Genomic DNA, 13,904 nt, shown 5'->3' on the forward strand with positions numbered 1-13,904 from the left:
GCAGAGCGACATCCACTTACCCACCTTTTTTGAATTAGTTATGTATAGTTAACAACAATTTTCATACATAATTCCTATCTAGAGAAATATACTTTCTGATCTAAGAATCGTAATGCCATGAAATTGATATAATATTATGTTATGTTGTCCAATGTCCATAATTTGGTTTAACATGCGTAAGAAAACCTATTGTATAGCTTCCATATTGATAATATACAACCAAATACTACTATCACCATTAATAACAGATGAGTTATAAGTAGAACGCCAATCATCCAGACTAATTAATCTCAAGGATGGTATTGATATTTGAAATGTAAAAAATTAAAAGTTAGACATATTATTATGTATATTGCATATTTGTATGTATGTAAGCACCGTAGACATATTAATATGTCTATGGTAAGCACCAAATCCAACTACTCATATATATATTATCATATTTATCACAATCTATAAACACATAGACTTGGCTTGTACAATCATGCACCGGCATATCCAGTGACCATTCTCCCCCCCCCCCCCCAACCATTAAGTAGATTGTTATTAATAAGTAATTTTATTTTTTATGTATTATAGTATATTTGTTGTTGAGACCCATTTAAATTTCAATCATCGACCTCAATATCATATAATGCTTGAACCAGCTTTTACTATTTAGGTATAGGCTTAAAATGGTTTTAAAGTAGTTGCAAGCATTTCAAATTGACAAATTTATTAGTTTTATCATAATAATAATAATAATAATAATAATAATAATAATAATAATAATAATAATAGTTTTATTAAACGGTTTTATAAGTACTTATTCAGTATATAAAAAAAGGAAACAAATTAATATAATATGAACTTAGAAAAAAAAAAGTTATGGTAAATGTAAATTGTTTGGATACATTACAATAGTGTGGATTTTAACATATAAATAAATAAGTAAATTAATTAAAATTAATGTTTAGGAATAAAAAATTGCAATTAGAAATACATAACATAACGATTATTTATTCAATCTTTCTTTATAATTGTAGTAACATCTTCATCATTCAAAAATAAACGTATAAGATGTCCATCAACGTTATTGTTTTCGAATACTATCATCATAAATTCTGTTTTACTATTACATATTTGTTTCAGTTTATATACACTGAAATATTTCTGATCCAATCCAAGGGTACAGCGTAAAGTCAAGTATTTAACATTTTCTAAGTGTTTAGGAAGCTCATATACATTTTCTACATTTATCACAGTACTTCCCATATCCACCAACATTATATCCATTGAACTTTTAAACTTATTTTTTAGCTCTGCACGATACCAGTGATCGTTCACTAAAGCTCCATACATCTTACAATATTTTGGTCTTTCAACAGGATTTAAAGTTTTAATTGTACTTAATTCAGTTATTACAGCTTGTCTACTAGGAGAATTTACTTGAACTGTTAATATATTCAAATGAATAACATTAAATACTATCACTGGAATAGGTTTGATTAGTTTGGCCACATTAAAATCATCAACAAAGAGTTCAACTACAATTGGTTCACCAGTTTTTACTACAGTCATTGTCATCTTTTTATTTTTGCATTGTTCCATTTCATTCGTAAAACTTTTTGATAAACACTCAAACAGCTTTTCATTTTTTTTCATATTTGGAATATGTAATGAACATAGTTTAATAAATGGAGGAGCCGATTTTAGATAACCAACTGCTTCATAAAATTCTGAACATTTGTCTTGAACTCCATAATCTATGAAATAACAAGTACATTCACCTTCTTTATGTATCATTAAAATCCTTACTCTGTACCATCTACTGTCAGTTATACTTTTTGCAATTGCCATTTTACCAATTTTATACTCAGTTAATGGTTCCCAAACAGTTTCATTTTCAAGTATATGTTCAATTTTATTTTTTATTTCTTTACTATCTTCAGTTTCTACATAGAATTCATTTATTGACTCAGCATAAATAAGATTCACAGCCATCTTTGCACCAGACTGATCAATTTCTTTCAAGGTTTCATATGTCTTTGGAGTAATTCCATATGAAATAATGTTATTTACTAATGTTTTTATACATCTATCATCCCACTTCATATTCACCAAATAGGTTTCTTCATGACTTAAAAAAGTTACAATTACTTCAATAGATCCTAAAAAGTCAAAAATTATACTATATATATCATTTACAGTTAAGATTACATATTCTTCATGTTCCACATCATCAAGCATGCAATGATATGCCATTGCACGGTAACAAGCTATTTTTTCAGGTAGTATTTTAAGATTTGATGATAACTCTGAATTACCATAATCAATAAATTGAACTGTAAAAGCATTTTCCTCAATATTTAAAATTTTAGCTCTATACCAAAGACCATCATTTTCATATTTAGCAGCTACTAGATCTCCAGGCTTCATAGAAACAGACATTGAATCTTCATTTTCAAGAAGTTGAAGACTTGTTGTTATATCTTGAATAGCTTGTTGATCATTTTTGTTTTGTATATAAAAGTTCTTAAATGAATAAAAATATGAAATATAGGCGTCCCAACATTTATTTTTCATAGTATTCAGTTTATCACCTGTTAAGTAAACATATTGGAAAATTAATACAACTAAAAACCGCATTTACATTAAGTTATACTTAACCTGAAACATACATCAATTCAATTTTAATAATTTAAAAAGAAGTTAATATTATTCAATATTGTTTGTACTGTGAAACAATAGCTGCCACTTATATAAAAGTAATATTAAAATAGTTAAGAATAATAAGTGGGTACGGAATTATGAATTAATATTGATTATCCATGCAAGTTGTAATTCAATTAAGTTATTTAGTTTCAGTCTTAAAATGTTATACGTATGGTATAAGTATTATTTACAATTTTATTTATATTACCTTGTAATTTATGTGTTTTTATATATTATATTTTAGAATACTAGAAATCAAATATAATAAATATATTTTATTTACAAACTAAATTTAAAAGTTAACCTAACCAGTCCTACCTAGTAATGTTTTGAATTCATAAAGAATTATTGAGTACCTATTCGATCTCCACTATATTATGTAGGTGCCAAAATATGCATCAAATACCTAGTATATATCAATGTCAAAATTGAAAATAATTTACTGGAAGATTGCAAAGCTTCGATTGTACCTAATCACTTAAAAATGTACCATTATTATAGTTGGTTCAATAACCAAAAAAAAGAATGGCAACAAAAGCTAATACAACTATGAACTAAGTTGGTATCTGCTATTAACCATAATTCACATGTACCTACATATCATATACCATTAACCCTTAAAAGTTAAAATTGAATACATCTAAGGTAGATATAATTATAACACACTGATTAGCAAATAATTTGAGAGGACACCAAATCTGCATATGCTGTCTCCTTCTTACAAATTTACTACAAAATACCAAATTTGCATTCAGCAGAATCAATTGTATGTTGTTAACTTTAATAATAGAGTGAATTGAGCTATTAACAAGCATAAAGGTAAGTATACTATTATCATTAGATTTATCGATATCGGGTAATTTCCATGCTTTGGATATTTTGTCTAAAAACTGCTCTTGATGAAATTGGGTGATCCTGGTGATGAAATTTACAGTAAACCTTCGATTATACACCTTTTTTATTCAACCATCAGAGGCCAAACTTGCGTATTACTTGCGCGTTGTAGTAACATTTCAAAATTTCATCGCTTTTTGTGCAAGTCGGTATATCTGGGACTTTTGAGCGATGTAATATACGTTTTATGGGTAAAATGAATGTATCAATAAATAATAGTGACTATATAATTATATATCTTAATAATCTTAAAGAATATAATAAATAATTTGTAGAGGTATATAATAGGTTTAACATTTTCAATTTCTCGTTTAATCGTCTTTTCAATTATCTGTTAAGGCTCGAGACTGACGGTTAATCGAGGTCCTACTGTATTCAGTAAAATCATTGATTATACTTAATACTTATGTATAGTATGCATAGTATATAGGTATACTTATGTATACTATGTACAACCAATGATAAAATATATTTATACTTACACATGTCGTAGAGTTATGATGATCTAGGAAGATTGAAACCGAATTCCAATGGCTACGACGACAGGATTTTTACATTTGACTAATGCGCCACCTTGGTAACGAAACATCATGACGAACTGGTAATGACCGGTGAGACGGTGAGTGCCGAGTGGTGAGTTGTGACTGTTGTGAGTGTGGATATTCGATAAAAAAATTAACGAAATTCTTAATTCTTAACCCACGCTGCACGTGCTCAGCCGTCGCGTCGTGGTCGTGCGGTCACACTAGGCACAAACACACACAAATTGCCATGTTATTAATTACCTATATAGGTGTTATTGCATATTAATAATAATATAATGTTCTATGTGGATATACGGAGTATACGTACTGTATATTCGCACAGCAGACAGCAGTACAGCACTACAGCACTACAGCACTACAGCACTACAGCACTACAACAGTATAACAACAACAGTCAACAGCATTACAGGACGGTTGTATTAATAATACCTTCCGTAGCCCGTATAGGTACTAGGTAGTAGTCTGTTGTAGTAGCCCCATAGAAAAAAGATTAAAGTAGCCCACCGCCCACGTCACTCGCTAGTCGCTAGCCGGTTGTCAGATCACAGACATGCATATCAAGATTCAGGAGTTGCAAACATAACTATTTAATTTCTCATGATAGCTAGTTAATTGATAAATACGATAATATAAATATAATATAGTATAATCATATTTTAAATTCTAAAAATAGCTGGTAACGATTAACATTCAAGGCTATAATAGATTTATTGTTAATTTGTTTTATTCAAAGTTATAATTAATATCAAGGTAATATTCACCTAACCTTTATGGATTTTTAGACATTTTATTGAAAATCCTTCAGTCCATTATAGCTATCTTTAGATTAGTTTGGGCTTAAGTACGGACTACGGACACGTCATGTAGGTATAACCAGTATAACCTAATCTATTAACTATTTTCGCCCAGGTGTACTTATGGCGTATTTACGAATCGTATCAGTGTTTATTAGAATAAGTTTTATACACAATCCAGTTTGTTTTGAATTATTGTAAAAAACCAACGTACGAACACAGATACTGTTCTTGTCATCAATTGATGACATAAGAAACTTAAGTTTCATAATAGGTCGATTCACTTTAATTAGTAATATTTAAACTATCGGAGTTAAACGTATTCTGTTGACCGTAAATTTGCTATGAATAATCATACGCGCTTGCAAGACGGTGAAAATAAAATATATCCGTTTGGCGTCCTCTTCTAATAATGCTTAGAATAATTAGAAGTTAGTTGTTCTACTGTGCTACGCTACAGACAACGATCCATTAGTCATTAACCCTATTGTAAAGAATATGTGTAAACCTATAATAAATCATTTTTTTATTATTAATCATTAACATATCTTGAATATTTGTATAATATCTATAAACGTTTAAACTGATGACAACACTTGACCACCTGAGTCCAGAATGAGCTGTCACCGTATTATGAATAGTACGTACCTACTATACGTACAATCATCAACCATAATATCACCGGCATATCAATAGCGGTAGTCAATATACTATTAATATGCCCCTACTAAAATTGAAGAAAATAAACTTTATACTTACCAATACTATTTTATTGAAAGAGAATTTTTATTAAAATTGCATTTTTTTAATAATAGTATCTATATATTTTATATTGAATTTTGTCGTGTGCGAACATTGAATGTTGTTTCTGTCAGAAACCAGGAGTGTATGTATAATAATATATCGAAGAAAAGGCTTAGCAATAATACACTAAATAGATAACCTAAGTTAGGACTCGCAAAATATTAGAATATACGATTAGAATATTGTTATATTAAACATATCCGGGTAGCAAAACACACAACGAACACACAAAAAATGGCAAAGATCAAATGGGAGGATTATCGTACAATACTGCATATTGGTAAAAAGTTAATTCTCGTCCAGAGGATACTGCATATTTATGAATGAGGTTGTTTTTACTTTGATGTATCATTATAAATTTCCCCAGTAATTTTCTTGAGCGTAAAGAAAAACTAGGTATCTAATAAACTAAATTATGTGTCTGGATTTTTTTATTTTTACAAATTAGCAAATTTTAACTTTATACTAAGTCAAGTTACTTTTTTTTCAAAGTTAACTTTTAACTTAATTTAACTTTATTATTTAAAAATAATTTAACTTAACAAGTAAAAAAAAACCGTTAACTTGCCCAGTCTTGTATATATATCAGACTTATTATATATAGATTATAGGTATATATAGGTTTATATATACCTATGTCGAACCGTAATTTCTCCACTTCACGTAATTACACAATATGGACTATATTTTGTGAAATGGTTACCTAAACCATCATCAACGGAACTTGTTCCGTTATTTTGATGTCTATATAGCAAAAATTAAAGAATATTAATTTCTATATATTAATTATATTCCTAAAATATCTTTTATAATTAATTTTACAAATTTAATTTAATTATTATTCTTAAGAAAACGTTTTACAAATAGCCAATAGGTACTTAAATACAAACTATTATTTATTTAAACAAGCTTGTGAATTATGGCAACGAGAATTACCTTAAAAACGAGTACATTTTTTAGTTTGACATTTGCCTTTACAATAACAATAACAGCAAAAAAAAAACCTTGACCTCCAGTTAAAGAATAAGAGACAATTTCTCTTAATGTCATTTCTTTTATATTATTCACTTTCTTGATGTCAATGAAATTTGATAGGACTGGTTGTATATATTTCCAGAGCCATACCAACCTTTTATTATATGCCATTTTCAATTCCTAAACGGTTAAGGTAATTTTTCTGGTCAATCACTATGGCAATAATGTTAGCCCTGTAGAATAATCAGATTTCATCAATTTTTTTTTTTTTTAATAATGCTTTTAGTATTTACTTGTAATACTATAATCGGCGAATCCTTATATTTTTATATTGAAACTACCTTTTTTAAAAATAATTGGAATTTTAAATTAAAAAAAGGTATTTAAATGTAGTGATTTAAAAATTAAAATACCGGGATCAAACGTCCTACGGGTAGGTAAATAACATCACATAACTCCCGGGGTTAGGTTAGGAAGAATTATAATATGAAAGGATAAATAATTATCATATTCGAACTGGTCATGAAGGAAATGTCAAGTTGCGAATGGCTGTAGCCAATAAAAATTAACTACCATTGATAGGAGTATAGAAATTATGACAGGGGGGGGGGCTACAATCGAAGTTGGGGGGCTTAGTCCTCCAAGCCCCCCTAGTTACGTCTATGGTCATGAATTTAGATAAATCATTATACCTAAGCTGTTATCTATGTATTTGAATTCAGTATTATTATGTCATAATGCATATTATAATCATCAATCAAGCGTATTAATTAATGACTAATTAATATTTAAACAGATATAGTTGATAATTTTGAATCAAAAACCATTTTTAACATAGGTAAGAAAATATGTAAGCCTGGGAAAAAAACATTTAACAATAGGTAGATTACATCATCATTTATCACTTAAAATAAATATAGCTCGATAATCAGTATTTATAGAATCAACTAATTAGGTATATGTAGGTAGCTAACATTTTTTATCTAAGAAATGGCAAGTATTCGTTATTATCAATAAGTTGTTGCGCAACGAAAACCAATCTTATCTTTTAAAGATTTAATTTGATTGGTATAGGTGCCTACTCCTTATAATTAATAGCTTATAATTTAGGTAGGTACGCATTAAGTAAAAAAATATAAAGTTGTTCATTAGTCGGCGATTATCCACAATAAAGTCATGTTGGTTTTTGTTCTTATCTGACTCCGGTTCGATATACAATAAAACTATGTATTTTAGTGTTTAATTTTAATACATTTATATGACTATATAAGTACTTTTTAATACCTATACATAATATAAACATATTATTTACGTTCACCAAACTTCCTAAATATTTACTTAAATGTTATTGACCAAAGTATCTAGTAAAATATTTAATAAGAATTAACAACAAAACATTGGTTATAATTAATTTTTAATATTTTAATCTTTAAATTTTCTTATTTTTAAATAATGATAATTATAATAAAAGAGTGTTCAATTTTAATACATAATATAGAAATATTCGTATTAATAATATTTTACTAAGCTAGATATATAGTTATAATGATTGTTTTATTTGTAACAGTAATTATTACTGTAACAGTGGTTTCTCCAGCGGACACGGCAAACATCTTAGCCGTGTTCCCTCATCAAGGATTCAGTCATCATTTGGTTTACTTGCCATATGTCCAAGGACTCGCCAACCGAGGACACAACATAACTTTTATCAGTAACTATCCGATAGAACATGCAAACATAAATAATTTATCAATTAGAGGATCAATTCCTATAACCAATAACAAAGAAAACATCAGCGATTTCGAAAGCGTTTCAATGAACGAAATAAAAAGTTCTATGTTGACTATTTGGAGTTTTTATGAACGCGGAAAAATGTATGAAGCCATACTTACAGTAGACAGTGTGAAGACATTATTAAACAGTCCTTCTAAATTTGATTTACTCATTACAGAACATTTTAATAACGAATTGTTTTTGGGTTTTGCATCAAAGTTCAACATACCTTTTATACTTCTGAGTAGTTGCAACTTATTGCCATGGAATAAGCAGGTGATCGGACAGCCATATTCGTTAGCCAATATACCTACAACATTGACCAGCCTGGGCACAACAATGAACTTTAATGACAGAGTTATAAATATAATTTCTCATGCAATACAACTCTTTGGTTTTAAACTATTGTGTCGGATTAGAGACGAAGCAATCATTAAACGAAATCTTGAGATTGAAATTTCACTGGACCAATTAATTTTGAACGCCAGTTTGATTATGGTTAACATTCATTTCACAATGTTTAAATCCAAACCATTAGTACCAGCTGTTGTGGAAATCGGTGGGATACACATAATGCCAATCAAACCTTTGCCTATGGTAAGAATCTCATTTTTGTTATCGTAATAATAGTTTTAATTTCAATAACAGAATATCTATAACTATTTGACATGTAATTTTTAATTACAAATTAGGTATTTACTTACGAAATAAAAATCGTAATTTACATGCCCAAGTCGGTTGAGTAATATAGTTACTGTGTTATGACAATCACTCAAACATTATTGTGATAAAAAAAATATGTATTTTTCCTTCTCTAATCAATAGATTTATAAAATATGTAAGTACATAATTTTCTTCTGAAATACTAAAACGATGTGGAATAATGAGTTTTTATTCTGGTAGTGTATTTAGTCGTTATGTGTTCAAACATACGTTCGATATGGAAATGATGAATTGCAACTCAAAAATTGTAATATTACAATATTGCTAGTTATACTTTCGTTCACCCAAAAATCATTGTGTGCAAACATTCTAGATGTATTCCCGATTGAAGCCTTTAATGACTAAGGGATTACAAAAATGAAATTTTTCACATTACATTTATAAAATCGTACTTAATATTATTTTCTTCTTTAAAAGCTCCTTTTGCGATTATAAATAAAAATAATTCAAAATAAATAAAATAAGTATATTTGTTATCAATTGTTAATTTGTGAAAAAAGGCATTGAATATGTTTAGGACCGTGGGAAGTTTGTTAGGTTTCAAAACGGACCCCTGTAAAAATTAATTGGCGACCCCTGCCATAGTCTATAGTCATCAGATCAGACATTTATGTACGCGCTGGACTACTGGAGAAATCTCCAGTGCCATACATTTCGATTTTGTAAATTTTTCTATGCGATTATTTATCTCGAATTTTTACTACTATTCCTGAAAGTTCAACGACATCGATTTACCAAGAAAACACAATTTTCTAAGGTTAGGGTGAGAGAGAAATCTCTCCCACCTCACCCATTCGAATGCACACTTGGACATTTGTAAAAAATTATACGAATTGCGTGCCAAATATTTGCATAGAAAAATGTGCACAATTTTAACCAGCTAGAAGTTGCTTGCGGTTTAATTGTAACACATGTAACACACGCAATATATTCCTGCCGTTGGTAGAACGATTCAAAGCTCCGTTCATTGCGTAGAGTGTGGACAACGTCCCCTGCATTCACGTTAATCATGTGAATGTGGGATCCACCGATCGCATGGAAGAAGAGTCCACTTATTCGGCATATAATATGTATACCAATTACCAGTACTATATGTAATGACAATGTAGGGCTACTGAACTAAATACGAAATCAGTAATATATTCAGAAAATCGCTTCAAAAAAGTTATAAAGCTTCATCTCATTTAGATTAGTTTGATGTTTATAAGCACTATATATATTATATAGGTACTATGTTTTTTTTATAACTACTTAATTATTGACGTGGGTGACATTTTTAATTTTTATATACAATAAAATATTAAATGGCATGGTGCGGCATGGTACGTTGACTGCGATCAATCACGCAACGTGACTGAGAGTACCTAAGTAATGGCCGTTGCCACTAGTTCCCGGATGGGTGACCCAGATTTGTATTGCGAAAAATCCTTGCCACACATACACGTATTTTCAACAGTACCAACCCTACCAACCTTGGAGGCTAATGACCTCAGTCGTCAAATCCTTAACCCAATAAAAAAAATAATTAATTAAAAATATTAAATAGTATTGATAATATTAATAGTACTGACAGTTTATATGGTCTTTATAATTATTATAAACTTATTAATTCAATCGTTTTTACATACATATATACAGGACATCCAGAAATATATTGACGAAGCTGAAAATGGAGTAATTTATTTCTGCATGGGCAGTTTATTACGGGGCGAATCTTTTGCGGCCGAAAAAAGACAGATGTTCTTAAATGTCTTCGATAAAATTCCACAACGAATTCTGTGGAAATGGGAAGGAGAATTACCCGGAAAACCGTCAAATGTAATGATTCGCAAATGGATGCCCCAACGAGATATTTTAGGTATATACGCATTAATTTTTACATACACTTATGTTTTTTATAACTTTATAAAGTATTCATGTATGGTTTGCTCTGCAGCAATTATTTTAAATTTTAAATTTAAATTGTTGTATATTATAATAGTAATGTTGTTTTGTTTTTATTTGTGTATAGCCCATCCTAATGTTAAGCTATTTATATCTCATGGTGGCCTATTGGGAACTACCGAAGCTGTGCATGAGGGCGTTCCAATTTTATCAATGCCACTTAGTGCTGATCAAATAACAAATATCAAATCTGTTGTAAGCAAAGGAGCGGCGGAGATGATGAATTACGGAGATTTGAATGAAAAAGAAATTCTTATAAAAATAACATCTATGCTTACAAATCCTATGTAAGTGTATCATTATTATTTTTAATATCACGGACCCTGTAAGTCCATCCGTTGTATAAAACGTCAATGTTTATTGTTATGAGTTATTACTATGCCATGCGATAATGGAATGATGGGCAGTGGCGCCGAAAGCGTATTTTTTATGGGGCGGTAGGTACGCCCCAGTGTTTACTTTGTGATAGTTGAATTTACAATATAATCATGTGAGTGCACTATCATGGTGGTAACTAATTTTTATACTTTTCCCCACCAAATGAAAAACAAGTCGGCGCCACTGATGATAGGGATCCACTATGCGTGTTGTATATTTATGATCTTATAAGTTCTTAACTTTTTTGTTAAATATAGATACAAACAAAAGGCTAAAGAGTTATCAGAAGCATTTCGTGATCGACCAATGTCTCCTCTGGAAACTGCAGTGTATTGGACAGAATATGTAATCCGACATAAAGGGGCGCCACATCTTCGGTCTGCTGCCGTCGGTATGCCATGGTACCAATACTATTTAATCGATGTACTGGTTGTAGTTTTCTTATGTATAACGACAATTTTTGTATTACTCTACTGCTTAGTTTTCAAAGTTATTTTAAGATTGTTAAATAGAAGATCTAAAGAGAAACAATCTTAGGTAATAATAAAGTGAATATGGCTTATGCTTGATAAAAATATTAAAATTTTAGTGATTAAACTTCATATTATAAGCGCTCTAAGTATACAGTGTAAACGTAGGGGCCCATATTGGATTTTGGATGTCTGAAGTTCGGATACTCGGATAGAAGCGTAGGGTTATCAGATATATTGGTGTGGGAGGGAGGAGCTGGAGCCCCATACTATACATTTTTAATGTGACATTTCGTTGACCCAACAAAAAAGTTTTATAGACATTTATAGAAATATACTAAAAAAAAGTTTAAAACGTCTATAGCTCAAAAGGCAACTAAATATTTTAAATATTTTGACATAGGTAGTTAATATTTAAGGATGAATATTCAATGTAAAAATAATTTAAACTTCAAACACTTACCTTTAAAAAATGTATGTGATTTGCTGATATAGGTACTTTATGTTTGTTATAGGTAGAAACAATTAATAAATAATCTTGTATTACATTATTAAATCTTAGATATGAATATACATTTTTTATGAATTTCCAACTCAAATAATATGCACATTTTCGTGACTTTTAAATTTTATCAAAATTCTAATTTTAAACGCTTATAAAAAAATATTGTAACTAGGTATGTATTTTTGGTATTTATTAAATTGTTTAATATGAACCACTTATGAGCAACCTTGTATTCCAACTTTTTTTACCAATCGAAAATATCGACGTAATATAAAGCAGAAAAAGGTGGGTAAGTGGATGTCGCTCTGCTGTACAGAAGGTTACAAGTGGGACACTGTATAATGGATAGAATTAAATTTGAATTCAATGATATAATATCACTGTATAAGAAAAATGATTCTGAGCGGAGACGGTTTGTCAGTCTAGGTATTAGACATACCTATTATAGGTATACTTATCTATAGCAGCGGTTTTTAACCTTTTGTAGATCACGGACCCCTGATGAAAGATTTCTAGAAATCACGGACCCCCTTAACACATTTTATTCGAATACCTTTTTTTTTACAAAACATCTCATGTTATCATAACCAAAATTATAATAATTATTTTATATAACAAGTAACATAAGCAGACTTAACGATACGTCGATACATACACATTTATAATTATTTTATTACAATTATTTTTTTTATAAAAATGTAATATAAAACCATAATTGAGTACGATCCATCAACTGCACTATTGGTGGCAGTAAATATAAGACTGCCGAGACTACAGTTCTGTACACATTTTCATTTTGTGTGAACAAGAAAACTGATTATACTTAGTAAATATTAATAATAGAATTATTTGGTGTAGAATCTACATATTATATATGAAAAAAAAAAATAATCCAACAATATTGTAGTAATGCATTCATGTCAATTATTGACGTATGTTATGTGTTAAGGCTGCCGCGGACCCCCGACATGAGTATCGCGGACCCCCAGGGGGCCGAGGACCACAAGTTAAGAACCGCTGATCTATAGTATTAAAAAAAAATTGACCTATAATAGGTATCAATAATAAATTTCAAATTAATCATATCACAATATCCATCAGGTAACGCGTTATACATCAACAACAAACCGTGTTATTATCATAGAAATATAATAGTATACTTTAGAAGTTTCAAGCAACCACAAATAATATTATACAATCATTACAATCACAACAAAATAACTAAAATAGTTATTCCAGGTTTTTTAATATGTAATTTCGTACAAATTTGAACTTAAAATGACTATAAAAATAAACTTTCTTAGAATTTTTGGTAACAGAATTAAATATTTACGTGGAATCTTGTTTTGAATTTTCAATCCTTAGATATAAAAATTGAACCTTTTATACATTTTTAACTACAAAA

At 29.4% G+C, this 13,904-nt stretch overlaps 2 protein-coding genes across 4 annotated transcripts; one reads left to right on the forward strand and one right to left on the reverse strand.

Annotated features, from left to right (window-relative positions):
* Positions 1 to 939: 939 nt before the first annotated feature.
* LOC107883145 (maternal protein tudor) lies at positions 940 to 4,493 on the reverse strand. 3 transcript variants are annotated; one of them, XM_016802660.2, is made up of 3 exons: positions 4,441 to 4,493; positions 4,071 to 4,333; positions 940 to 2,582 (listed from the first exon to the last, which is right to left on the reverse strand). In XM_016802660.2, the coding sequence occupies exons 2-3, from the start codon at positions 4,072 to 4,074 to the stop codon at positions 1,003 to 1,005; spliced, it is 1,584 nt and encodes a 527-aa protein (XP_016658149.1). In that variant the 5' UTR covers positions 4,075 to 4,333; positions 4,441 to 4,493; the 3' UTR covers positions 940 to 1,002. The 3 variants fall into 3 exon arrangements, with proteins under 3 accessions (XP_016658149.1, XP_016658150.1, XP_029344442.1); XM_016802661.2 differs by having other exon boundaries at positions 4,071 to 4,373; positions 4,441 to 4,485; XM_029488582.1 differs by lacking the exon at positions 4,441 to 4,493 and having other exon boundaries at positions 4,071 to 4,386.
* Positions 4,494 to 8,251: 3,758 nt separating this feature from the next.
* LOC100169323 (UDP-glucuronosyltransferase 2B15) lies at positions 8,252 to 12,101 on the forward strand. The gene is made up of 4 exons (XM_001945376.5): positions 8,252 to 9,076; positions 10,841 to 11,060; positions 11,214 to 11,433; positions 11,782 to 12,101. The coding sequence occupies exons 1-4, from the start codon at positions 8,252 to 8,254 to the stop codon at positions 12,059 to 12,061; spliced, it is 1,545 nt and encodes a 514-aa protein (XP_001945411.1). The 3' UTR covers positions 12,062 to 12,101.
* Positions 12,102 to 13,904: the final 1,803 nt, after the last annotated feature.

The sequence above is a fragment of the Acyrthosiphon pisum genome, chromosome A1, assembly GCF_005508785.2.
Source record: "Acyrthosiphon pisum isolate AL4f chromosome A1, pea_aphid_22Mar2018_4r6ur, whole genome shotgun sequence".
Taxonomy (NCBI): domain Eukaryota; kingdom Metazoa; phylum Arthropoda; class Insecta; order Hemiptera; family Aphididae; genus Acyrthosiphon; species Acyrthosiphon pisum.